The 26,715-nt window shown below is 31.9% G+C and overlaps 2 protein-coding genes and 1 pseudogene across 2 annotated transcripts; all 3 read right to left on the reverse strand.

Annotated features, from left to right (window-relative positions):
- Positions 1-1,403: 1,403 nt before the first annotated feature.
- Positions 1,404-11,434, reverse strand: RRP41L (3'-5'-exoribonuclease family protein). Its single transcript, XM_020359265.3, has 7 exons — positions 11,229-11,434; positions 9,725-9,803; positions 9,494-9,596; positions 9,278-9,398; positions 2,843-2,931; positions 2,212-2,361; positions 1,404-1,671 (listed from the first exon to the last, which is right to left on the reverse strand). The coding sequence occupies exons 1-7, from the start codon at positions 11,359-11,361 to the stop codon at positions 1,582-1,584; spliced, it is 765 nt and encodes a 254-aa protein (XP_020214854.1). The 5' UTR covers positions 11,362-11,434; the 3' UTR covers positions 1,404-1,581.
- Positions 11,435-13,359: 1,925 nt separating this feature from the next.
- On the reverse strand, positions 13,360-14,108 carry LOC109798605 (senescence-specific cysteine protease SAG39 pseudogene; annotated as a pseudogene).
- A 4,584-nt stretch (positions 14,109-18,692) lies between these two features.
- On the reverse strand, positions 18,693-20,972 carry LOC109798996 (senescence-specific cysteine protease SAG39). The gene is made up of 2 exons (XM_020359461.3): positions 20,477-20,972; positions 18,693-19,436 (listed from the first exon to the last, which is right to left on the reverse strand). The coding sequence occupies exons 1-2, from the start codon at positions 20,913-20,915 to the stop codon at positions 18,850-18,852; spliced, it is 1,026 nt and encodes a 341-aa protein (XP_020215050.1). The 5' UTR covers positions 20,916-20,972; the 3' UTR covers positions 18,693-18,849.
- Between the last annotated feature and the right edge of the window lie 5,743 nt (positions 20,973-26,715).

Raw genomic sequence — 26,715 nt, forward strand, 5'->3', positions numbered from 1 at the left:
TTCCTGTTCAATCATCTTAATCTGTCTTCCAAACTAGTGACTCCGTAGGGTTAAAATAAGTTATAGGATACGAAAAGTGACCTCTTACACGGTCCAACCTAATATATACCAATTAAAGTGTCATCTAGAAAATGGCGAAACCAAACGGCTAGAGTTTGATTTTGCTATACTTGATATCATATCATGTCAATATATCATATATACCTATTAAAGTGAAGCTCCCACCTATAAACCAAACCGATTAACCTAATCCATAAGTTAACCTACAAAATAATCAGCTTACAAGGACTCGGTCATTTTGATTTAGCTCACATGTTAGTCGAACCAACCTAGAGTTAATCGTGATTCTTAATCGTTTTGGACTTTTTTTTTATTTAATATACTAAATTTGTTTTTACTTATTTAAATAACTTGAGCCTATTATTATTTATGTAAATAACTTATTTTTGAAATTTAAGTGAGAAATCAATTACTAAATAACGGATTTCTCAAAAGGTTTTTTTAAAAAAATTTCAAAAACCCTTTGAAAAATCAACTACCCGATTTCTCTATTGATTTTTTTTTTCTTTTTCGTTTTTTGGTTTTTTTATTTATTTATAGATTTTTGGCCTTTTTTTTTCAGATTTTTGAATTTATTTTTTCATTTTTCAATTTTTAATTTTTAGGTTTTTAAAAGAATTATACTATTTAAAAAAATAATTTAGTTAAATTTTTAGAATTATAAATCTTACATAAACCAGGTATACATATTCTAGTATATTTCAAATATATATAATGAATTATTTGGTAAACTGCCCAATGAAAACTTAACTAGTATTAAATATATTTTTTATATTCTAAAAACTTAAATAAATTTTAAAAAATATATTATAATTCTTTTAAAAGTTTAAAAATTAAAAATTGAAAAACAAAAAAATAAATTAAAAAAACTGGAAAAATACAAAAAAAAGGAAAGAAAAAAAAAACCAATAGAAAAATCGGTTACTAAGTAACCGATTTCTCAAAGGATTTTTGAATTTTAAAAAAAAAAAAAACCCTTTGAGAAATTGGTTACTGATCGATTACCCAGTAACCAATTTCTCACTTGCGCCTCAAAAACGAGTTATTTACGTAAATAATAATAGGCCCAGGTTATTTAAATAAATAAAAAAAATTAGTATATTAAAAAATAATAACCTGGGCCCATTATTAAAAAAGAATAACTGGTTTCACGTCTTAATAACGTCAGCAAAAAAAAAATATCACAAAAAAATAATCTATGTTCCCGTTTTTTTTTTCAAAGGAAACCAGGCTGGCCAACCCAATTCAACCTTACTCAAATCAAATTGGTGGGTTAAGTTGACAAACTCCTAATTCAGAGTAAGATAGAATTGACTTGCCAAACTGTGACATGCATATTGCTCTTGCTGTAAGAATAATTTTTAATTTATCTTCGACAAGCTCATGAGCACAAAATTTTCTGGACATGCAAAGCACATCTGTCTACCTCCTTCAAAACACAATTATCTTAATAGTGAGGTAGAAACAGAAAAAAAATAACAGCATATCTTGTGATCCGTGTCAATTTTTTGTACTGTTATTCTATTCCTGGGAACCCGAAGCAGCTTCTTTCAAACACGACCTCATAATCTTTGCAAGTTTTGCACAAGCATCCAAACACAGCTGCATTCCCTGCATGTGGGGAGTCACAATCTTTATACAACAACCAATTTAGATGATCAAACAAAGGTAGGAGGGCAGGGAAAAGGAGATACAAATATTTTAGACGATTAAACAATCGAAAAGACGGGTGAGAAAATTAGCAATACAAATATGTGCAATCAGCCCTTGCAGATCCTCCCGGAATATTTTCAATTGCAACATTGAGAAGGAGATACAGATTGACAGTGCTATGTGCAAAATTGCAACGGAAACTTTCGGTAAATGCTGCCGCAAAACAATATTTTCAATAGAAAAATATCAAAATGCCATATCATAGACAGTAACTAATTTTGTATCCCAAAAATTGGTTAAAAACCATTTTAAAAAAAAGAGAATACTCCCGGAATATATACTTTGGTGTATCATATGCGCATCAGTGATAGACACACACATTTGACACTAATACTTTGACAATTTTAGAGTATTTAACCTTCAAAGATCCAAATGAAGATTCACAAGTTAAAAATAGGCATTTGGATAAAAGATTAAAAAAACTTAAAATAGGTAGACCTCATTAATCTTTGGAGTGGACCATTCCCCAGTAATGGTAAGCTGGGTGATTTCGTAGCGAGAAGGCATGCAAGTGACCATTAAGCTACCATCTTGGCAGTTTTCCTCCTCCAAAATAGGGTCAATAACAAGGTTCTTGCTAAAACATGACTGCAATCATTAAAAATTGATGAGACTCAGCAGCAAATCAAGGATGTCATGAATGAAAAATTTATGGCAGGGTCATAAAAGGTAAAAAGGTCAGTAACCATCATGATGATCTCATTTTATCATAATGATTTTTGAGAGGAGGAAGAAGATCATCAATAAAAATAGGACACACGCTCACTAGCAATAATGCCACAGAAATTGGTATCCACAGAATAGTTGGAATAAATAAAAATTTGTTTAAAAATATGTTTGTAGGCTACAGAAGCAAAATGCATATAAGATGTAATTTAATAATGCATGAAATTTGTGATGCAGGTATTATTAAGTCAAATCATATGAAAAAGGGAAATCAGAAGATGGTTTTATAGAAGATCAAAATTTCAAGACAAGTTTAAAATGGGAGAAACAGATTATGCAAACTACAAAGCAAGTACAAATTAGTGATATTATAGCAAAGTGCAAAATTGGGCAAGATTCGTACCACAGAAACTGAGGCAACAAGATCATACATCATTATTCCAGCATCTGCCAGGGCAAGGCTAGCACATGATATAACTACTGGGAGATCACCTGAAACACACTCACTAATATTATCAACTGCTGGAAACTTGAACATTTAGCTAAAAGATTTCAATTAAATTGCGTCTCTGACTGCTCCAAACTTTAAATAGGATCATTCATCAGCACTTCTGTCAGAGACCAAGAAATAAAATTGAAAGATACTGTATTATTGAAAACGAAATGTATTACAGAGATAGAATCTGCAATACCCACAGAGCACAGCTCCTGACCCACTACTAACGGAATACCCAAAAACTGTCCCCTTCTCTTTCCTCCTCCCTCTAAAATGAGAATCCACCCAAAACGTAACTAACTCCACGTTCCCTCCTTGCATAAATTCCCCTTTTACCCCTTCTACTAATATTTTTTATTTCTCCTATTATATGTCTTCCATACCCATGGCCCATGGCTGAGTTGGACTGGGCTAGCTATTTTATGGGGCCTGACATTGCCCTCTCCTTCAACAATAGCCTTGTCCTCAAGGCGTACATCAGGAAATTGATTGGTAATAGTAAATGCTTCTTCCCAAGTTGCCTCCTCAACAGGTTTCCCACACCACTTGACCAACCAGTATGGAACAAGAACCCCATTCTTCTGTCTTTGTTGAACTGCCAAAATCTGCTCAGGTGTAATGTTCTCAAACACTTCCGCTTCCAAACCTGCAGGTAAGTCCACGGCCTCTTGGTAGTTGCCAACAGCTTTCTTGAGTTGAGAAATATGAAAAATGGGATGAATTTTGGAATGTGAAGGAAGCTTTAACTGATATGCTACCGCCCCTATCTTCTTCTCAATTTGGTAAGGCCCATAGAACCGAGCAGCCAATTTAGGATTAATTCTTTGTGCCAAACTTTGTTGTTTGTGTGGTCTTAGCTTGAGAAAAACCCAATCTCCCACTTCATAGGAGTGATGACTCCTTTTCCTATCTGCATACTTCTTGATATGTCCTTGAGCTCGCTGTAGATGATACCGTAACTGTCTAAGTGCCTCATCCCTATCAATAAGCTCCTTCTCAACTGATTCTACTTTGGTTTCACCCGTAACATACTGCACCAATGTAGGAGGTTTCCTGCCATATACTGCTTGAAAAGGACTGACCCCTGTTGTGACATGAAAAGTGGTGTTATACCACCATTCTGCCCAGTGCAACCAATTGACCCAAGTCTTAGGCTGTTCAGAGCAAAAACACCTGAGATAAGTTTCCAAACACTTGTTAATAATCTCTGTTTGGCCATCAGTTTCTGGATGATAAGAAGAACTCATCCTAAGCTTGGTGCCTTGGGATTTGAATAATTGAGTCCAAAAATGACTTAGAAAAAGGGGATCCCTGTCACTGACTATAGACTTGGGAATCCCATGCAATTTTACCACTTCCTTCACAAACAAATCAGCCACTGTTTTAGCTGTAAATGGATGTCGAAGGGAAAGAAAATGAGCATATTTAGAGAGTCGATCCACCACAACTAGTATGGTATCAAGTCCCTTGGACTTAGGGAGAGCAGTAATAAAATCAATGCTTACATCTTCCCAAATTTGTTCTGGGATATCTAATGGTTGCAGTAACCCAGATGGACATTGAGCTTGGTATTTCTGTCGTTGGCAAATGTCACACTCTTTAACAAAATCTTGAACTCTCTTCTTCATGCCACACCAATAAACATTTTCAGCCAATCTTCTATATGTCCTATAGTAGCCAGAATGACCACCCGTAGGTGTGCTATGAAACTCATGTAAGAGAATTGGAATCCAAGAAGAATTTGCTGAAATGACCAACCTGCCATAATAGAAAAGAATATCATGTTTTATAGAAAATCCAGGCCTAGATGTGGGGTCTTTGTGCAAATCTGAAACCACCCCTTGCAAGTAAGAATCATGATGAATTTCTTCTTGCACCATACTTGAGTCCAACCATTCTGGTTTAGAAACCAGAACTTGTAATTCCACTTCTTCCTTACTCCTAGACAAAGCATCTGCAGCTTTATTTTGAGGACCAGGCTTATAAATCACCTCAAAATCATAGCCCAACAATTTAGTGAGCCAACATTGTTGATCAGGGGTAGAAATTCTCTGCCCCAACAATTGTTTCAAACTCCTTTGATCAGAAAAAACCTTAAAATGTCTCCCTAAAAGATACGGTCTCCAATGTTGAATTGACAAAGCTAGTGCCATGAGCTCTTTGTGGTAAGCCGATTTTGCCAAATTTCCTTCAGAAAGAGATTTACTAAAATAGGCCACGGGTCGACCCTCTTGCATCAAAACAGCACCCAACCCTCTTCCTGCAGCATCACATTCTATCACAAATTCTTTTGTGAAATCTGGTAGCCTCAAAACTGGTGCCTCTGTCATAGCCTTCTTTAGCCTCTCAAAAGCCGTTTGAGCTTGTTCCCCCCAATGAAATCCTTCCTTCCTTGTTAAATCTGTTAGAGGTTTAGCAATTTTGCCATAATCTTTAATGAACTTTCTGTAATACCCGGTCAATCCCAAGAAACCCCTAACACCTTTTACCCCTTTTGGAACGGGCCACTCCAAAACACTTCTCACCTTTTCCGGGTCCATTGCAACTCCATCCTCCGAAATTACATGGCCTAAATATTCTACTGTCTTCCTGCCAAAATGACATTTCTTTTTATTCGCTACCAAGCCATGTTCTTTTAAACAAGACAGCACATGCTCCAAATGTTGGATATGAGACCCCCAATCTCTGCTATACACTAATATATCATCAAAAAACACCAAAACAAACTTCCTTAAACAATGCCTGAACACATCATTCATCAAGGATTGAAAGGTTGCTGGTGCATTCATTAACCCAAAAGACATCACAAGATATTCATAATGGCCATTATGAGTTCTAAAAGCAGTTTTAGGAATATCTTCTTCTCTTACCCGGATTTGATGATACCCTGACTTTAGATCCAGCTTAGAGAAATAAGAAGCTCCATTCAATTCATCAAGCAATTCCTCTATGACTGGTATAGGATACTTGTCAGGTATAGTCTCTTTATTAAGAGCCCTATAGTCAACACACATTCTCCAAGTATGGTCTTTTTTTCTTACCAATATCACCAGGCTTGAATAGGCACTTGTGCTAGGCCTAATGACTCCAAACTTCAATAATTCATCCACTTGCCTTTCTATTTCTTCTTTTTGATAATGCGGATATCGATATGGTCTCACATTCACAGGTTCAGCCCCTTGCTTCAAAACAATCACATGCTCTTTGGTCCTCTTAGGAGGTAACCCTTTAGGCTCTAAAAACACTTCTGAAAAATTTTGCAAAATACGTTGCAGCCTTCCCTCCTGCTCATCCGTCAATCCTTCACCTTCACATCCTTTTGCCTTTTGAATATTACTAGGCCACATCACCCCATTTATCTCTTGTACCTCCTGATTTAGAAAGCAAAACAAAGACTCAAATACTCTCCCAAGATTGACTTCTCCCTTCAATTGTATCTTCTTCCCCTCATAATTAAATTCCATAATTTGTTTCTTCCAATCAGTAGTTACTTTCCCTAAAGTAGCCAACCACTCCACACCTAAAATCAAATCCACATCCCCTACATCAAAAACATAAGAGTCAATGATTATCTGCAACTCATCCAATTCCACCAATACTCCATTACAACGTCCTTGCACTTTTTTTTTGTTACCATCCCCCAGTGTTACTTTTGCAATTGTAGTCTGCCCATAATCCAACCCCAAAGAATCCACCACCCTTGAAGAAACAAAATTATGTGAAGCTCCACTATCAATTAAAATGATCACAGGAACGCCTTTAACCATCCCCTTGATCTTCATGGTTTTAGGTTGAAAATCAATCCTCTTTTCTACATTACAGCTACTAAGGAGCGAACAAGTGAGCTCCTCTGGTGGCTGCTCCTCCATTTCTAAGGCCAATACTTCATGTTCCCCACCTTCTAACTGCTCCTCATCCACAATAATTAATTTCAGTTGACGCTCAGGACATTGATGCATTGGGTGAAAGTTTTGACCACATTTAAAACATAACCCTTTTTGTTTCCTTTCCATTAATTCTCCATAAGATAAGTGACGCACCCCACGATCCCTACCACCACCAAATCGCCTCTCTCCGGTACTTGTGTTGCTTACACTAGAGCCTTTATTCTTTGATTCATCATGACGAAATTCCCTCCTTTGCTGACCACCTAAGTTTCCTCCAGATTTTAACATTGCAGAATACTCTGTTCCACCACGAGAAAACAGAGTACGATTTTGACTCCCATCAACTACCCCCAAACCCCTCTTATATAAGGGTTTTAAGTGAGTTTCCTCGAGCAAATCAGCCTCAATCGCCCTTGCAAGCTCCATCATTCTCACCCTGTTGTCAGGTTTATGTATTCTGACCTTCCTCCTAATTTCTGCTCGAAGACCATGCATGAAATAGGCCATAAATTGTTGCTCTGGCATCTTAGGGACTTGAGAAGTTAAGTACTCAAATTCCTCAATATAAGAGGTCACTGTTCCCTCTTGTTGTAACTCTGCAAGACTCTCAAAAGGATTCTCAACGAACGCTCCTCCGAACCTCCGCAGTAATGCTACTTTAAGACCCTCCCAAGATGGTTCAGATTCACTGTCAAACCAAAGATTGAACCAATGCACAGTGGATCCCTCCATACAAATCTTAGCCAAACGCACCTTCAACTCAGGTCGAGTTTCCTGAATTTCAAAATACGTCTCTGCTCTTGATATCCATGCACCGGGGTCACTGCCATCGAAACTCGGAAGCTCCACCTTCTTCACAGCTGATCGAAATTCGGATAATATTTGCAACTCCAAGGGACTTTGATTATGCGACCCACTTTCACTCGAACCCGACGACCCAACATTCGAAACATTCCCACCTGAGCCTCGTGACAAACGAACTTCCATTTGCCTCATCTCCTCCATCATCTTATTCATTAGACTCTGCAACTCCGATTGGGCTTTCACCTGGTTCTCCGCCAAATTCTGCACCGTGACCTCCAACAAGCTTACACGACCGTCCATCGCTGCTGAGGTTCCTCCACGTCCTTTGGGCATAAACTCTTTCGTTGATGACTCAGGCAACGGATCCGGCAGGTCGGACCAATTGTCAGAGACCAAGAAATAAAATTGAAAGATACTGTATTATTGAAAACGAAATGTATTACAGAGATAGAATCTGCAATACCCACAGAGCACAGCTCCTGACCCACTACTAACGGAATACCCAAAAACTGTCCCCTTCTCTTTCCTCCTCCCTCTAAAATGAGAATCCACCCAAAACGTAACTAACTCCACGTTCCCTCCTTGCATAAATTCCCCTTTTACCCCTTCTACTAATATTTTTTATTTCTCCTATTATATGTCTTCCATACCCATGGCCCATGGCTGAGTTGGACTGGGCTAGCTATTTTATGGGGCCTGACAACTTCTTAGTTCTCACAATTATAAAATCAAAGGAATATCACTGCATCTCAAACAAGTTCACTAAGAACTAAATTACCATAAATGACCACATCTTAATAGCAAATTAGCAATGTTAAAGGTGTCCATAAAAAACTGCTAAATTACATTAAAAAATGAGACACCATATGTGAATGCCATCCATTATTATAAACCATATGTCCCTTGTGTTTGTTGTGTACTTGGCAGCCTATCAAAGAATACATGAATTATACTAATTGCTATAGTAATTGACCTTAATAACATGGAAACAATTATCATCATAAGAAACAAGGCCTCACACAATAGAAGCTCCAACTAACTTCTCTACCAAAAACCAATAGAAGTAACTTTAACTTGTAAAAAATTACTTTTCATTTAGCCTCTGACAAACAAGTTGTTGCCAACCCAAAAAGTGTGGGAAACGGGAATAATCCACCCAGGCACCTGGTGGTGTGGCCTTGACAACAAAGTTTGCCCATGAAATTCAATGCCAGGCAGGTGAAGTTCATTCATATACATTAACAATTGAACCACACCTCATGATTAACTACACAAAAATATGTAAAGGCAAAATACCTCTTCACTTTTACACAACAAGAGAACAAGCATTGGTTGAAGCAAAGCATTCATTAAACAACAGCAAGATAGATGATAATTCAAAATGAACTTAGGGTTCCTTTTTGATTGTATTTTAGTATATTTATATTCAGCGCAATTTTTGTCTGCAAATATCTAACCATCAAAAACTATATCATGACAAATTAATAGTGTGTTTGGTTCAGCAGTGTGGTGAAAAAAACCGAGAAATTATTTTTTCATGTTGAAGGTACCAATGCATCAGGATTTCTACAGTGAAAATTTGATTTTGGTGGTGCCACCACCAAACCAAACATACATCAAATAGAAAATCAATATGAAATTGTATGCTTACTGCCACTAGATTCCAGCACCAATGCAAAAACATCCACCGTTGTTTTGGGGAAAGTTTCCAGTATTATTGCACCCTCCAAAGCTTTATGAAGCATCGTACTGTACTCTTTGTGGTCTGAACCCTAACTTTGTGAGATTTAACATATTAAATGCTACTTCAAAAGATCAATAAGCAGAAGAACACAAAATGGAAAAAGTTACACAGCCTTTCATATACCTGCCCTCGAACTGGAGTTGCAAAAGTTGTAAAGCTAACATTACAATTCAAACGTCCTATATCACTGTAAATCATCGCCTTCTTGCTCTCTCTTGGCCCAAATCTAAAAAAAATACAAATAAAATATACACATTAGGCAGGGAGCATAACAAACAACAAATCCAGAAGAAACAAACCTTAGCAAGCTAACTTAACTAAGTGACACATTTATGAGATAAAAGAGCCACTCACACAGATACTATGACCTTGGTATTTCCAAACTCAGCATAAGCAGATCCAGATGCAGCATTCACAGCACCAGTCCTGAAAACTGCATGTCACCAAATATCGAAGTGCTTGTCAAAAACTAGTGTAACCAATTAGCATTTCAAAGAAAATAAGGGATTCTAACAGTTCATTCAATGATTAGAAGTTATTTAGTCTTCTGTTAGCTGATAAATTAACAACTTCGATGAGATGATGACAATTAGAATTAGGTTCACTTTCTGTTATTTCAGTTGCATTAATTTACCTCACTGTATATAAAAAACTCCTTAGATGAACGAAAATTGAGTTCTTTTTTTACCACACAATTTTCTAACATGGTATCAGAGTCTATCCATTATTGCGTCACCTACCATATTATCTATATACCAAGTCTAATAGCGTTGGTAAGAAGGGGGGGAGGTATGGAAAAAGCTCAAGTTCCACAATGACTATATATTTGGTACCTAATAAGAGCTTATAAAGCTTAGGCACCCCTCACCTTACTACCCGGTTTTGTAAGGATGAATTTGACTCAAATATCCAGTCCTAGTAGTGCAATCTACAACGTAAGGAATCTCAGTCCCTAACCCTTTTCCAACAGGCATACATCTAGCATGACAAACAGGAGCTCCCCCTTTTGCAATAATTTCAAGCCATATATGATCAATATCAGGTTGGACAGAACCAGGTAGCCCAGATATGATCCCAGTGGCAACTGGATCAAGGTGACTCGTTGGACCAGAATCACCTTCATCAATTAATAACTGGGTCAATTACAAATGCGATCTAGCCCTAATCCAGGGTCGTCTGTATTCCTTACAGGGTAAGGAACATCACCAATGAACAAAGCACCATCTATCCTTGGAACATTTAGAATCTCTCTTAAATTGGTTCATGATAAGTACTGAACATCCTATGCACAATAGGTAGATCTTGCAAGAGGTCCAATACCACTATACCAGGCATAAGGCACTCCGTTTGGAGTGGTCAAAACAAATGCTCATTAACTAATCCAGCAGGTATAGGCCTTTACTTCCGGGATAAAAGCTACAGTAATCTTTGCCAGGTGCAAGCTCATTGCTTGTATACATAATCGTATATGAGAATCACTAAAAATCCATATCCTAGAAAACGCTGTTTGGCAAGCTGAGCTTCACCAATGCTTCTAAATTCAACAAATGAATAATGTCTACCAGGAAAACTCTTAGATTCTCTCAATTTCAAAATAAAACCACGGCATTGTGGAGCATTCGTTCATTGATTTGAAAAGAACGAGGAAAACCTATCCACAAAATGTTTCTAGCAGGAAACGGCATTAATTCAAACAGTTCATTGTCAAAAATCATTATACACATGAAAACCTTAACAGTACATCGAAGAAAGCAAAGAGAAATAATAATTTAATAAAACGGAAGCATCACGTGATATAATGACGAAGCGTTTAGTCAGATTGCAATTTCATTGAGAAGAAAGACAGAGTGGGGCTTACACGCAGGTCTGCACTGGTGGAAACCGCGGCCATCGGGCCGAACCCAATCTTCCTTGAGAAGCGGTGGTTTCTTTTTATCGGTCGTCGGCGACGGCGAGTATGTCGCCGGAGTCGCTCCTCCTTTACCGGCCATTTCCAACGACGGTCACCACTGTACCTCGCTTAACTTCTTCAGGTTTTGCTCACTTTCCGATGGTGTATATAAATGGCCAATGGAACGGTGCATTTTGGAGTCAGTCACAGAACTCGTGCTTCTGGGCCTGGGCTTCTCTTACTTTTCAGCCCATCTTCTTCTTGCTCCATTTGAAGGTGCTGTTTTTTCATTGGCTCATTTATTTATTATTATTATTTCAACAAACCACAGACATTGTTGAGTCTACTAAGATTATCGTTTATGACTAAGAATGTTAATAAATTATGTGATACGTTGAATATATAGGTTTAGTATGTAAAGTTTAAGTTTAATTTATTATTGAACTTCAAGTGTGTGGTTCAGTGGTAGGAGTTGATCCATCCATAAATAAGGTTAGGGGTTCAAATCTTGCCTTGTGTATGCAACCGCGTTAAATCTTGAGATAGTCATTGCTATCGACCCTAGATATTCCAGGGACGACAAAAAAAAGAAGTTAATTTGTTATTTATTATAAATTTTTTTAAGTATGATTTGATCATTTTAAAAGTTTGATTTAGTTTATTAGTATATTTAATAATTTATTTTATATTAATAGTGTTAAATAGGTTAATAAATTTAATGTTAAATAAGTCAATAAATTTGTTTTTTAAATTCATGTGTGAATTTTTTTTAATAAAAAATAGTTTATTCTATTATTATTAAATTTTAAATTTTGAAATTAAAATTAAAATTGATATAAGAAAGATAACTCATGGACATCTACGTAAGAAAATACTATGTGTTCCCTTTGATTTGTATATATGATATTCTATTATTTAATGATAGTGATTTTTGATTTTGTTCTTAATGTTAAGGTGACTTGATCACTCATCTTTGATTTTTTGGTTTGATTTTTAGTTGGAAAACATTTTCTAAACTAGGTTTTGAATCAAATCACCTAATAGTTTCTGAGAGACCAGGGATGGATTTAGAGCTATTAGTTGAAAATTTTCTTACACATAATGCAAGACTTTTAACTTAATAAATAGAGGAATCATTTGTTAAGTGGAATCCTTAAAATTTATAAACTAAAGAAATTGATTTGGAATGAATTTAATGATAGTGGATAATAGAAGTCACACACACACACACAAAGTGTTCATATTTTAGTATATTTTGAAATGTATATATTACGTCAATTTTGTTTTATGAGAATGAAGTATCAAATCATCTTAGATTAATATAAAATTTGATATATATGATCTAAGAGATATGAACTTTCGATCTAACGGTTGGATTTACAAAATTCACATTTAATATAAATTCACATTTAAGTGTTACACGGCTCAATAACTTTATATTAAATGTGAATTTTGTAAATCCAACCGTTAGATCGAAAGTTCATATCTCTTAGATCATATATATCAAATTTTATATTAATCTAAGATGATTTGATACTTCATTCTCATAAAACAAAATTGACGTAATATATACATTTCAAAATATACTAAAATATGAACACTTTGATTACCTTCAAGTTGTGGTTCAATTTTAACAAAATTTGACATATATGATCTACGAGATATGAACTTTTCATCTAACGGTTAGATTTACAAAATTCACATTTAATATAAAGTTATTGAACAGTGTAACACTTAATAAAAGTTACACCGGTGTCGTTTGAACCCTCCTCATATATATATATATATATATATATATATATAATTTCTTTTAATTATAGAGATTTAAAAGGATTAATTTGACTTATTTAATCTCAAACCCATTTGATTTACTTATTAAATAAGTCAAGTCGAAATTTAATCAAAATTAATATTTTTTTTTTCTAATCTGACTGAACCTAGACTTATGATAAATCAAATTAATCCTTCATATTTAACTTATTTTGACACTTCTAATCCAAAATTTTAAATAATAAAATGTTATTATATTTTTTATTTATAAAAATTATAATAATAATAACAAGATTCAAATGTTACCCTAATTTCTCCCCCCACGAGATTCACCCTAATAGGATATCATCATATATACTATCGTACTTCTTTTGGTGACTTGTATTATTAATGCAATTCAAAGAAAAATCAATCGAAGTTTTGATCCCCAATAGAAACCAAAACTAGAAGTTTAAAATTTATGCAACGGGGAAAAAAGGTTGTATTGCTAATCCACACATGCCTTCTTTAGCAGCAACATCTCTTTGTATCCTAAGGTATCCTTGTTCACCCCACGTTGGGCCCCATGAATTCTTGGCCAACCAATACTTAGTTCCATCATCACTTACTCCATAACCCACAATAGTGACACCATGATCAAGGTTAGTGCCACATGATCCTCTGAGGACCCCACTTGAATAAAATTGAAAAGTGTTAGAATCAATAGATACAGCAAACTGGTTGATTAGCAACAGCGAGGAGTAATGCAGTCTCATTGTTGACAGGGACTGACTCGTAATCCCTAATGGTAGCTACATGTTGCGATGCTTCTTTTGCATTGCAGTGTCCATCAACATCACGATAAGGGTAAGAGGCTTCTGAGGCAATTCCTTTATTTGTCACGATGAATCTGAAGCCTTCTTCGATTACACCCCCTTCGCAACCATGGTCTGAACCCTTTGTGTCACAATCAACAAGCTCTTGTTCTGATAAATCGATTAATTTGCCTGTGGTTAACTTGATAATTCCTTCTACGGCCGCCACAACAGTAAATGCCCAACAATCTCCTGAAAGATCAAAATACCAAGCAAAATTCATTAGGATTATACACTTACTAATCAGAAATCATAGTTTACATTTAAGATATAAATATATTATAATTGAAGGTTAACAATTGGATTATATATGCCAACTTATGATTGAATAGTGAAGTGTTGAAAGTCTTTACGCTACTACAATATTTGTGTGTATTAGTGTATATGAGGCCATATCGTAATAGTGTATATATATGAGGTCGTATCTAATAAAAATTCTTAATCAAGTTTTTATATATATATAAGAATAATTTATTACAAATTTTAATATTAGGTAGCTTATTGAATTGAGATTTTAAAGATAATTTTAGAGTATTTTGATATGAATAATACGGTAAAAGAATCATCATGAATAAGTTCTTAATTAGAGTTTTTTTTAACAAAATAAATTTAAATAAAAAATAAAATATGAGAACCACAAAAAGTGTATTAAAAATCCAAATTAGGTTTTTTATTGAAGCAAAAATTAGAGAAAATTATTAAAGTCTACATGACATTGAAGAATTAAGAAAAAGTGGACTAAAAATCCAAAAAGAGTTATACTATTATAGATACTTTGAGAAGTGCTATGAACACACTCTTTCAAACATTCTTTTTCATCTATTAAGATTTATTGAAAAATTAGGAGAATTAATAAATAAAATGCAACAATTAATAAAATTTAACTAATAAAATAGTATATTTTTAAAATGGTGTATAAAAAAATCATTAGAATCTACTTAGTGATCTGAGATTAAAATAAATATATAAAAACTTAAGTTTGAGTTTAGATTCTCTACTATCACTTGAACCCTGAAGAGCTATATAAAAATATTTTTTATACTCAAATGTTTATTAACATCAGAAGTTAATCTAAAGGTCGAGATCATTGTTTCTAGGGCAACACAACAACCTCAAGTTCGATCTTCATTTTCGTGGTTGGAAAATATTTCTTACCCATAAAAAAAAGTGTGTTGATAGCATGATATAGTAGTAATATGTAATATCATTTAATAATTGTTTTATAAGTGCTTGGAAATTTGAAGGAATTACAAAGTTCATACCACAGTCAAAGCCTTGAGCCTTGACGGATGTGACAGCTCCTTTCTGTCTCCAATCCAATGTTTCCGGCACTTGTCTCAACTAATTAATCTAATTTAATATTAATTAGAAAAAAGAAAAAGATAGAATTATTTGAAAAATACAATAAACATCAATAATATATTTTTAAAGATCTAGAATAATAAAAAGATAGAAAAGATAATTGATAATCTAAAATAAAAGATGTTAGAAATTGATTTCATCATCCTTCCTCGTGTATCTTTCCCAAATACTATTCATTTTTGGTATTTATCAAGTTAATTCATTAGCTAAAGAAAATATTTTAACCCTAATTTGTTAGGTAGAGAATTCTATGTTCTTTAAGAAAAATTTAAATTCTTTAGTGAAGTTTGTTAAGCAACTCGCATTAAGATCAAATGTCTAAAACGTTTACCAATAAGACTTATCATATTCCTAGTAATAAGCATTAATAGTATTATTCTTGAAATCATAATTTCAAAAGAGTTTTTCAACTTCAATTAAATCTATGAGATCGTGCAATTGGTGATCAAGTTAAAACAAACCTTAAGAATAGAAGAAAAATAATTAATCAAATAAAAACATTAATTGAATAAGAACATGAAAAATTATATGGAAAAGAGTCAACTATATCAATCTATCCTCAACAACAACTCCTTTTATCCTCTCAAATCTCTCTAAAATATATAATATGGTGAAGTGTTTTTTATTCTTTCCAAACCCTATTTTATAAGATTTCAAGTGTGTTTTCTCTAATTGGGTTTGTAATGTCCACTTGCTTAGAACAATCAGTTGGCTTGCTTAAGCGAGTACTTCGTGATGCTCTTGAAAATGTTTTTGTGCTTGCTCGTTTAAGCAACCATGTTGGCTTGCTTAAGTAATTGTAATGACATGTCCTTGTTGACGTTGCTTTGTCAACTTACTCAGAGTGCTAAAATGACTCCCTTAAGTAAGCTCTTTATGGTATTCTAGTGATATCTTTTTGAGTTTTCTCGCTTAGAGCATTAAGGGTGCTCACTTTGAACAAGTATGAAATCACTCCGAGTGTTCTTTCCTCTTGCTTTGAGTGAAAGCTCCCAATGTTCTACTCCTTTGCTACTAGCTCCTTCCTCTCCCTATATCTCAAAACTAACAAAAATTATAAATAAAAAAAAACTAAAAGAATTCTATAAATTAATGAGAACAAATTAATTAAAAATACTTTTTTTTTGCAAAAATAAAACTCTACAGCATAAGATATGTTCAAATAATTGTTTAAATTAGATTAAAAAAATATTAATATATTTGGCCATGATAATTAGTTGTAGTAGAAACATCAACGATGATGATTATGCATGAAATTTTATAATGCATGAAATGTGTGATGCATGTATTAAGTCAAAAATCATATTGAAAAAGGGAAATCAAAAGATGACATTATAGTAAATCAAAATTTCAAGACAAGTTTAAAATGGGAGAAACAGATTATGCAACCTACAAAAGTGAGTACAAATTAGTTACATCATAACAAAGTGCAAAAGTGAGCAAGATTCATACCACAGAAATTGAGGCAACAAGATCATACATTATTATTCCAGCATCTGCCAGGGCAAGGCTAACACATGATATAACAACCGGGAGATCACCTGAAACACACGAATATTATCATCTGCCAGAAACTTGAAGATTTTGCCAAAAGATTTCAATTAAATTGCGCCTCTGACTGCTTCAAACTTTAAATTGGATCATTCATCACTAGTTCTTAGTTCTTAGTTCTTATAATTATAAAATCCAAAAGAATATTAATTATTGCATCTCAAACAAGTTCACTAAGAACTAGCTAGACTACCATAAATGACTACCTCTTAATAGAAATGTTTAAGGTGTCCATAAAAAACTGTTAAATTACATTAAAAGAAAATGAGACACACACCACATGTACATGGCCTCGATTAATATAAACCATATATCCTTTGTGTTTGTGTGTACTTGAAAGCCTATCAAAGAATACATGAATTATACTGATTGCATGGTAATCGACCATAATAACATGGAACCAATTCTCATCATAAGCAACTAGGCCTGACACAACAGAAGCTCCAACTGACTTTTCTTACCAAAAACCTATAAAAGTAACTTAATAAAGAAAATGCTTTTCATTTAGTCTCAGACAAACAAGCTGCTGCCACCCAAAAAGTGTGGGAAATGAGAATAATTCACCCAGGTACCTGGTGGTGCCACCTTGACAACAAAGTTTGCCCATGAGATTCAATCCCAGGTAGGTGAAGTTTATTCATATACATTGACAATTGAACCACATACACCAACTACACAAAAATTATGTTAAAGCAAAATACCTCTTCACTTTTACACAAAGAGAACAAGCATAGTTTGAAGCAAAGCAATCATTAAATGACAGCAAGATAGATGAAAATAAAAAATCAACTTAGGCTTCCTTTTGCATATTTTAGTATATTTATATTCAACACAATTTTTTGTCTACAAATATAAGAAGAATAATTTATGCATATATCCATCTACACTCACAAATAAATATAATGAAAGAAGATAATCGTATAGGAAAAAAAAAAAGAAACTTTCTAAATATTTTCTATATCCTATTTAAAATATTTTAAATAAATATAATCATGAAAATGAAGGAAAAAAGCAGTTGAAACGTGATGGTTAAATTTCTATTTTTTATTTCTTGATTTTGTATGAATAGAAATGTAAAACGTCTAATTAAGTAAGTGAACATATCAAAAATATTAATAATTTGATATTTTGTATTATAAAATTATTTATTTATATTATTAATAATGTAATATATATATATATAAATTATATTTTATAGATAAATAAATTGACTTATTAAATCTAACAATTTTTTTTAAATAAATAGATTTTTTTAAAAACTTAAACTAGACAATTTTATTAAATAGTTCAGATCAAATTATAAATTTTTGTTTAAAGTTTGATTTATTGTCATTCCTATGTATGACTAGCGTAAAGAAAAGCATTTTGTGTCTTTAGATATTTTTAAATAAAAATAAAATTAAATAAATTATAAAAAAAATTAAAATTAAATGTGTAAATTATTAATAATTAGAGGATATGAGTATTGAGCACTTTTGAGTAGCTATTTAAAAAAGTGTGAGAAATTTGAAGAACAAAAATGTAGCTATATAAAAAAAAGAGTGTAGAAAATATATAATAAAAAAATGTAGAAGATAATTTTTGAAAGTCAAAGAACAAAATAAAAAAAATATATACAATAAAAAGAGATATTATCTTTATTAATAATTATCATAAATGTACAATAATTTTAATACATTGTAATAACAAAGAATCATAAGTTTGAATTTATTCGTTTTAAGTTCCTCAAACCTATTAATATTGTGACACCTTGAAAAAAAATTGTACAATTAAAGTGGAACATATTTTTGTTATCCCTTTCCAGTTTAAGGAAATATTTTAATGACGCATTTAAGAAAAAAAAAAGACTAGGATAATTATTCAAGATTTTAAATAATAAAATATTATCATATTTTTTTTTATTATAAAAATTACAATAACAGAAGTAAGATTCAAACTTAGAATTTGTATACTTCCCTAACTTCTGGTGACTTGTAATATTACATGCAATTCAAAGAAAAATAAATTGAAGTTTTGATCCACAATAGAAACTAAAACTAAAAGTTTAAAATTTATGCAACGGGGAAAAAAGGTACTGTTGCTAATCCACACATGCCTTCTTTAGCAGCAACATCTCTTTGTATCCTAAGGTATCCTTGTTCACCCCACGTTGGGCCCCATGAATTCTTGGCCAACCAATACTTAGTTCCATCATCACTTACTCCATAACCCACAATAGTGACACCATGATCAAGGTTAGTGCCACATGATCCTCTGAGGACCCCACTTGAATAAAATTGAAAAGTGCTAGAATCAATACTTACACCAACTGGTTGATTAGCAACAGCGAGAAGTAATGCAGTCTCATTGTTGACAGGGACCAACTCGTAATCCCTAATGGTAGCTACATGTTGCGATGCTGCTTTTGCATTGCAGTGTCCATCAACAGCACGATAAGGGTAAGAGGCTTCTGAGGCAATTCCTTTATTTGCCACGATGAATCTGAAGCCTTCTTCGATTACACCCCCTTCGCAACCATGGTCTAAACCCTTTGTGTCACAATCAACAAGCTCTTGTTCTGATAAATCGATTAATTTGCCTGTGGTTAACTTGATAATTCCTTCTACGGCTGCCACAACAGTAAATGCCCAACAATCTCCTGAAAGATCAAAAATACCAAGCAAAATTCATTAGATTATACACTAACTAATCAGAATTCATAGTTTACATTTAAGGTAAATATTATAATTGAAGGTCAACATTTGGATTATATATGTCAACTTATGATTGAATGGTGAAGTGTTGAAAGTTTTTACACTACTAGAATAGTATATGAGGTCATCTCCGAAAGAAATTATTAATTAGAGTATTTTAAGATTAGAGTATATATAATAATAGTTTATAACAAATTTTAATATTAGAATATTTTTACATGAATGATACAGTGTAATAATTGTTATTATATGAAAAACATGTTAATTAGAGATTTTCTTTTAATTTTTAACAAAATAAATTTAAAGAAAAAACAAAATATGAGGTCTACAAAAGGTGTATTAAAAACTTAAGGTTTTTCTATTGAAACAAAAATTAGAGAAAATTTAACATAGAAAAACCAACAAAAAGTGGATTAAGAATCCAAAAAAAAATTATCTTAAAGAAAAGAATTCAAAAAGAGTTTTATTATTGGAGATATTCTAAAGAGTGCTGAGAACACACTCTTTTAAAAAAAATTCATTTATGAAAATTTATTAAAAAATTATAAGATTAGATGAGAGAATTAATAAAGAATATGCAAGACCTGCATAAATTTATATTTTTAATAAAATTTAACTAATTGAAGAGTATATATTTAAAACAGGGTGTGAAAAATACTAGTACGTATGAGCCTAGTGATTAGAGATTAAAATAAATATATAAATATTTGAGTTTGAGTTTTAGATTCTATACTACTCCTTGAACCTCTATAAAAATATACAAAAATATTTTTTATACTCCAATCTTTAATAAACTTCAGAAATTAATCTAATGGTGGAGATTATTGCACAACTGCCTTTAAGTTAGATTTTTCATTTTCGTGGTTGAAAAATATTTCTTACCTGAAAAACCAAAGTGTGTTGATAGCATGATAGTAATATATAATATCATTTAATAATTGTTTCATAAGTGCTTGGAAATTTGAAGGAATTATGAAGTTCATACCACAGTCAACGCCTTGAGCCTTGACGGGTGTGACAGCTCCTTTCTGTCTCCAATCCAATGTTTTCGGTACTTGTGTCAGTTGTTCATACCTGAATGTGGATGTCCTTAATTTTTTAGACAACACACGACCCTTGAGTTTATTTCTGGCTTTGAATTCCTCATTCGTGAGATCAGCAAATTGGTTAATACCAAGCTTGTGAGATTTGTTTCCTTCATTGTTAAAGGCTTCTATGTGTTTCACGTTTTGCTCGAATATTTTGTATCTCAACTCTTTCTCCTGATGGTTCTTGTAGACTCTTCCATATTGAGCAATCCATTGTTCGTGCCTCTCTTGCATTGAGGCATATTCGAGATTGCGAGCACTTCCATTGAATGCCCAAAATCCAACAAGGAGAAGGAAAACCAATAGAGGGCAATGGAGAACACTTTTGAAAGTCATGGAAAGTGACTATAAAGAAAAATTAGTGCAATATGAGAAAGCAGATGTGTTGGTCCCTAAGATCGCTTGAGGTATATATACATGAAAATAGTAAAGCAGATGAGGTAGTGCAATATGAGAAAGCAGATGAGGTATTTTTATGGAAATAATAAAATGAGAAATTTTTTATTTTAGTTTATTATTATTATTATCATAAAGGTTTTTATTCAATAATAAAGTAGAATAATGGATTTTCCATTTTTTTATTGCAAAATTATTCGTACAATAAAAATGTTTGGCTGGTAAAATGGCAAAAAAATAAATTTATATTTTCTACCATGATAATCACTACCAAATATATAAATTTTGTAATAGAGAGTAGAATAAAAAAGATATAATTATATCAATTGTCTAATTAAAACAAAATAGAATTAACATCTTTTAACTAAATTCAACTTGTTCTATTTTTTTATATGAAAATAATGTATTTTTATTTGTTATGTAGGACATTGTCATTGGACATAGAAAAAATATCAACCTCAACATATTTTAATGGGACTAATTTAATAAAATAAAATTGAAGAACCAAAAGAAAATTTGAAAAGTTTTAGAAGAATTAAAAGTAATTTCCCCCCGTTATTTATTAATTAAGATAGATAGCATGCGTGTATACCTTTTATTTTAAATTTAAAGTTATAGTTTTTTACCTATTTTAATTATAACTATTTATTACATCATTCTTATCTTAATTAGATGTAATAATTAACTTATAATAAATTCAACATTTTAATACATATTTTTAGGGGAAAAGACACATATAGGATCAAAACCGAAAAAGAAAGATAAAGAAAAATGAATAAAAAGGGAGATAAATCTCGTTCATTTAAAAACCATTATATCTAATAGTTGCAAATTACTTTGCTAGACATTTTCCCACCTATGCTTTCACCCCTTATTCACATCTCACATCACAAGAGGGATCGTTAAGGAATAGGGATCCGATTTAGTTCATCAGGTTCAAAGAGCACAAACTTAAATAAATATAAGATTGAATATGTTTTTACTTCTTTAAAATTAGAATAAGTTTAATTTTATTTTTCAAATTTAAAATTATTTATTTTAATCTTTATAATTATGTAACATCATTTGAATTTAATGCTATATTTTTATTAACAAATTTTGTGTAATAATATTTAATAAATTCTCTATAAAAAAAATAGAATATAAGGACGAAAATATATTTTTTAGAAATTATGAAAATTAAAAATATCAATTCTAAATTTAAAAAACTAAAAATAAATATCTTAAATTTAAATAATTAAAAAATATTTAAGTAATAAATATAAATATATTTTAAATTATTTTAAAAATAATTTCTTTGTCGGTTCTTTTGAAAAAGGATCCTATTAAATAAATGATTTATCATTTATCTCTCATATATTAATATGGATAAGTATCTTATCAAAAATATTTTTAGGAGTTTTTATTTAACAAAAGAATTTGTAAGGAGTAATTTCTTATTTGATTCATTTTCTTTTTATCATAATTATTTATGAATAAAATTTTATTATTTTTTAAATAAATTATTAATAAAAAAATAATTTTATATTTTTAAAATATCTATTTTTATAAATTTTAAATATAATTTATATATTCAAACATAATATTTATTTGTATGAATAATTTACTAATATTTTAATATGTACAATACAAAGATTAAATATTTATTATATAATTAAAATTTAAAATAATTAAATATATAAATAAATACTATGTTTAAATATATTAATTATATTTAAAATTTAAATAAGTAGATATTTTGAAACCTATAACTTATATTTTATATTTATAATAAATAGTTTATATTGTAGTATACGATTATTTTTATTTATTAATAGTTTATTTTGAAATATTAAAGTTTAACTCATAAATAATTATGGTAAATAAAATTTGAATTAAATATACAGTTAAAAAAGTCTTTAAAACCTCTTTCATTAATGAAAAACTCTTAAAAATATTCTTAAATAAGATAATCATTTGTATTTTATATATAAGAGTTAATTATCAATTTTGATTATATATAATAAATATTAATATATATAATACACAAGTTAAAATGTTAGTTATTTTTTAAAATTTAATATCAAAATTTATTTATTAATAAAGAGGTTGAATTTGATGTTTTTAATATGTTATATAAACATATTATTTTAATCGGTAGAAAAAATTACAATGAAAATAATAATATTTAAAACCTAGGACAATTGTCCATATTACTCAACTTTACTCACTAAGTCAATTCTATTTGGTCATTTAAATTTCAAAGACACATTTATTATTAAAAGAGTGATTATTTTTTGACAGGTTTAATATATATATTTTTTTATAATTTTAAAAATTTTATTTTTTGATTCCTAAAGTTTCAATTATCTCCATTTTAGTGCTTATACTTATACATAACATTTTTTTTCCATTTTAATCTGATTGTCTATTATTATAGAGTTTAAAATGGAAAGTCTATAGAATTATATATAGAGACTAAAACATAAAGTTTATGTACTTCTAGAAACTTAGAAAAGAAAGTTTATATACTTAAAAGATATATGTATAGAAACTAAATGAAAAAATTTTAATTATAGGAAAAACTTTATGAAAATAAAATAACTAAAAAAGAAAATAAACTTTTTAAAAATTTATTAGACACATGCATAAGTCAAATATGCTCAATCAGTAACGAGATTTGAGTATGAATCTTTTGATATGTCATTCAAAAACATTATTAAATATATGTCCAAGAAAAATAATAACTAAATATTAACATATTGAAAATTGTTAACAATATTCGTTAAGTAAAGTGAAATAAATAATTTCACTTTATGAATATAAAGAAAAAAAATTGTCGAATATTTAATAATTTATTAAACTATTATATTAAATTTAACTAATGCTTTTTTAATGCATCAATGAATATAATTCTTATTTTATTTTGTACATTATTAAAATTTATACAAAAAATGAGTTTTAAGGAAAATAATTAATAAATATTTTAAGAAATTTTTTCAAAGCAAAATATTGAGATTTCCATATAATAATTAAGCATTTAATTTCATTAAATAATTAAACTCTTTTTTATTTAGGTATAGAGGCATAAATTGTATATTTCTTTTATCAACTATTGTAATGGAAATTATATGTTTATTAATTTTGGAGTGTAAATATTTCATTGAAATAGTCTGTACTTTGGAATTTTTTGAAATTGAAAATAGAATGCAATTATTAGTTTGCTTAATCTTCGAGGTTAAACATCGTTGGTTAATAATTAAACTTTTTTAAGTAGTCCAGCATATAGTTCGCTTAATCTATCGAGAGATGTCTTTATTACAAAAATAAAATTTGATTTTCTTAATAACTTGTTTTGTTTAAATTAAATCCTTTTGATTTCAATTTTAACAAATATTATTATTTTTAAATACTAACATTGTAAGGTAGAAAAGTAATTTGACGTAGAGAAAAAAATATCGGCAACTATTATTTATTTAAATTGATGAGAATTTACTCTTGGAATCTAATTTTAAACAACACCTTTAAAATGAAAATATCATAGGAAAAAGAGAAAAAAAATCAGTAATTAATTTATTTATAATCACTCATTTATTTAAAATTTTGAAATTAATTTATAAAAAATATAAAAAGATAATTTAAAAAAATAAATTGAAATAAATAAATATTTAAACAAAAATTATAAAATATTTTTATTAAATAAAAATTCATTAAAAATAGTTATTGTCATGTATATATAAGGTGAGAAATTGTATTCTCAATTCTCAAGAGTTTTATCACCGAATATATTTATCGAAATAATATAACCAAACAATATAATTAATATTATTTAATGTTTTTAATGCAAATTTTAATTAGTGTTGTGACGTAGCAGGTTGATGTTTTAGTAGCCCAGAACGGGCCGTTCCCAATCTGGAACGGGCCGTTCCAAGCTATTAAAATGGCCAGAAAATCGTAGCTGAGAACGGGCCGTTTTGGAGAGAGAACGGGCCGTTCTGGAGGGAGAACGGGCCGTTCCGGATGGAGAACGGGCCGTTCTGGTAGGGAGTACAGGTCGTTCTAGTTGAAGAACAGGCCGTTTTGGATGAGAACGGGCCGTTCCAATTTCAGAACGGGTCGTTCTGCATGTAATTTTTGTACGTGTTGAGGGGGTGCAGAACGGGCCGTTCCAGTTTCGGTACAGGCCGTTCTGGCCACTCCGGAATGTCTATAAATAGGGGCTGTGGGCAGTTGAGGGGAGGAGGTTTTTTTAGAGAGAGGTTCTAGAGAGAAGGGCTCTGGACTGGGAAGCTGACCTTTGAAGGATTGAAGTTCCGGGCTGAGCTTCGGAAAGGGGATTTCGCTTCTTGGCTATCCTGATCCAATCTTCAAGTAAGGGAAGCTAGTTGAGGTTAAGTTGATAAGTTGTTATAGGTGTGGACATGTTTATGTTGTAAAGTGGTTGATTATGCTGATTAATATTGTTAATGTTGTATGATGAAAAGTCGAGTTGTGAAGTATGTTGTTTATGCTGTTAATGATGTAACGCTGAGCCGTACTGTATGATGCTAATACTGAATTTCGTTGTTGAGCTGATTAATGATGAGTTGTGCTGTGGGATGTTCATGCTGAATCATGATATTTAAGTAGTCTTGTATAATATTGAGCTGTTTTGATGAAAACGGGTTTTTAGGGTTTCCGGGGTTTTGATGAAAATCTTGAGGTTTTCTTGATTGTGGCTGCATGTGGGTAAAACTGGGATTTTTGAGATGGTTGATGAAAATGGGAACTCTTGGCTGGATTGCATGCTGGTTTTCTGCCTGTTTTTGCAGGATTTGGTGAGGTTTTTCGAAAATAGAGTGTTGCTACTGAGCTTCGCGCTAGGCGCTGTTCTTCGCGCCGGGCGCGCGACCACCAGGAGACTCTATTTAGGCAAGCCCACCGGGCGCAAAGGTGTGTGCGCCGGGCGAGCTTGAGAATGGGAGTCTCTAGTTGGCCCCGCCAGGCGTGACTTGAGCTGCGCCGGACGCGATATCAATGGTGATCTGTTTTAGGTGTTCTAGTGCCGCGTTGGGCGCGCATTTGGACTCGCTGGGCGCGGAGGCTCCTTTGGAGTCTCTGCCAAGAGGGCGTTGGGCGTAATGCGAATTGCGCCGAGCGCGAGACCTTGGTAGGTCTCTGCCTTCCCCACGCTGGGCGCGGGTTAGGCCACGTCGGGCGCGTGAGACTCCTTGGAGTCTCTGCCTGGTATGCGCTAGGCGCAATCTGAATTGCGCCAGGCGCGTGAGAGCCTTGGGCTCTCTGGCTGAGGCACGCCGGGCGCGGGAACTCTTGCGCTGGGCGCGTTAGCCCCTGGTGCTCTCTGGTTGAGCCGCGCTAGGCGCGACCACTACAAGAAATTTGTCATATAGTGACACACACCTTATAGTGACACTATACATGTCACTAAAAATTACTTTTACCCACACAATAACTATAATATATGTTGGTATATTATTAAAAAGTGTAGGTATAGACTATAGTGACACATAAAATATGTTGTTAAATCTCATTCAAAATCAACACTAAAATTATATGTAACTATATGTCAAATAGATATATACCTACATATATTGTACTTATAGTGACACTTTTTGTATGTCACTATATATAACATTTCTTGTAGTGGACCATGGGTGCGCCGGGCGCGTAGGAGGATGTTGACTTGATGTGCTATTAGCCGTTAAACTTTGCTGAAATTGCTGAGAGAGGTTGTTTTATGCTGAGCTGAGCTGTAGTTGTT

This window comes from Cajanus cajan, chromosome 8, assembly GCF_000230855.2.
Source record: "Cajanus cajan strain Asha chromosome 8, NIPB_CcT2T_4, whole genome shotgun sequence".
Lineage (NCBI taxonomy): Eukaryota > Viridiplantae > Streptophyta > Magnoliopsida > Fabales > Fabaceae > Cajanus > Cajanus cajan.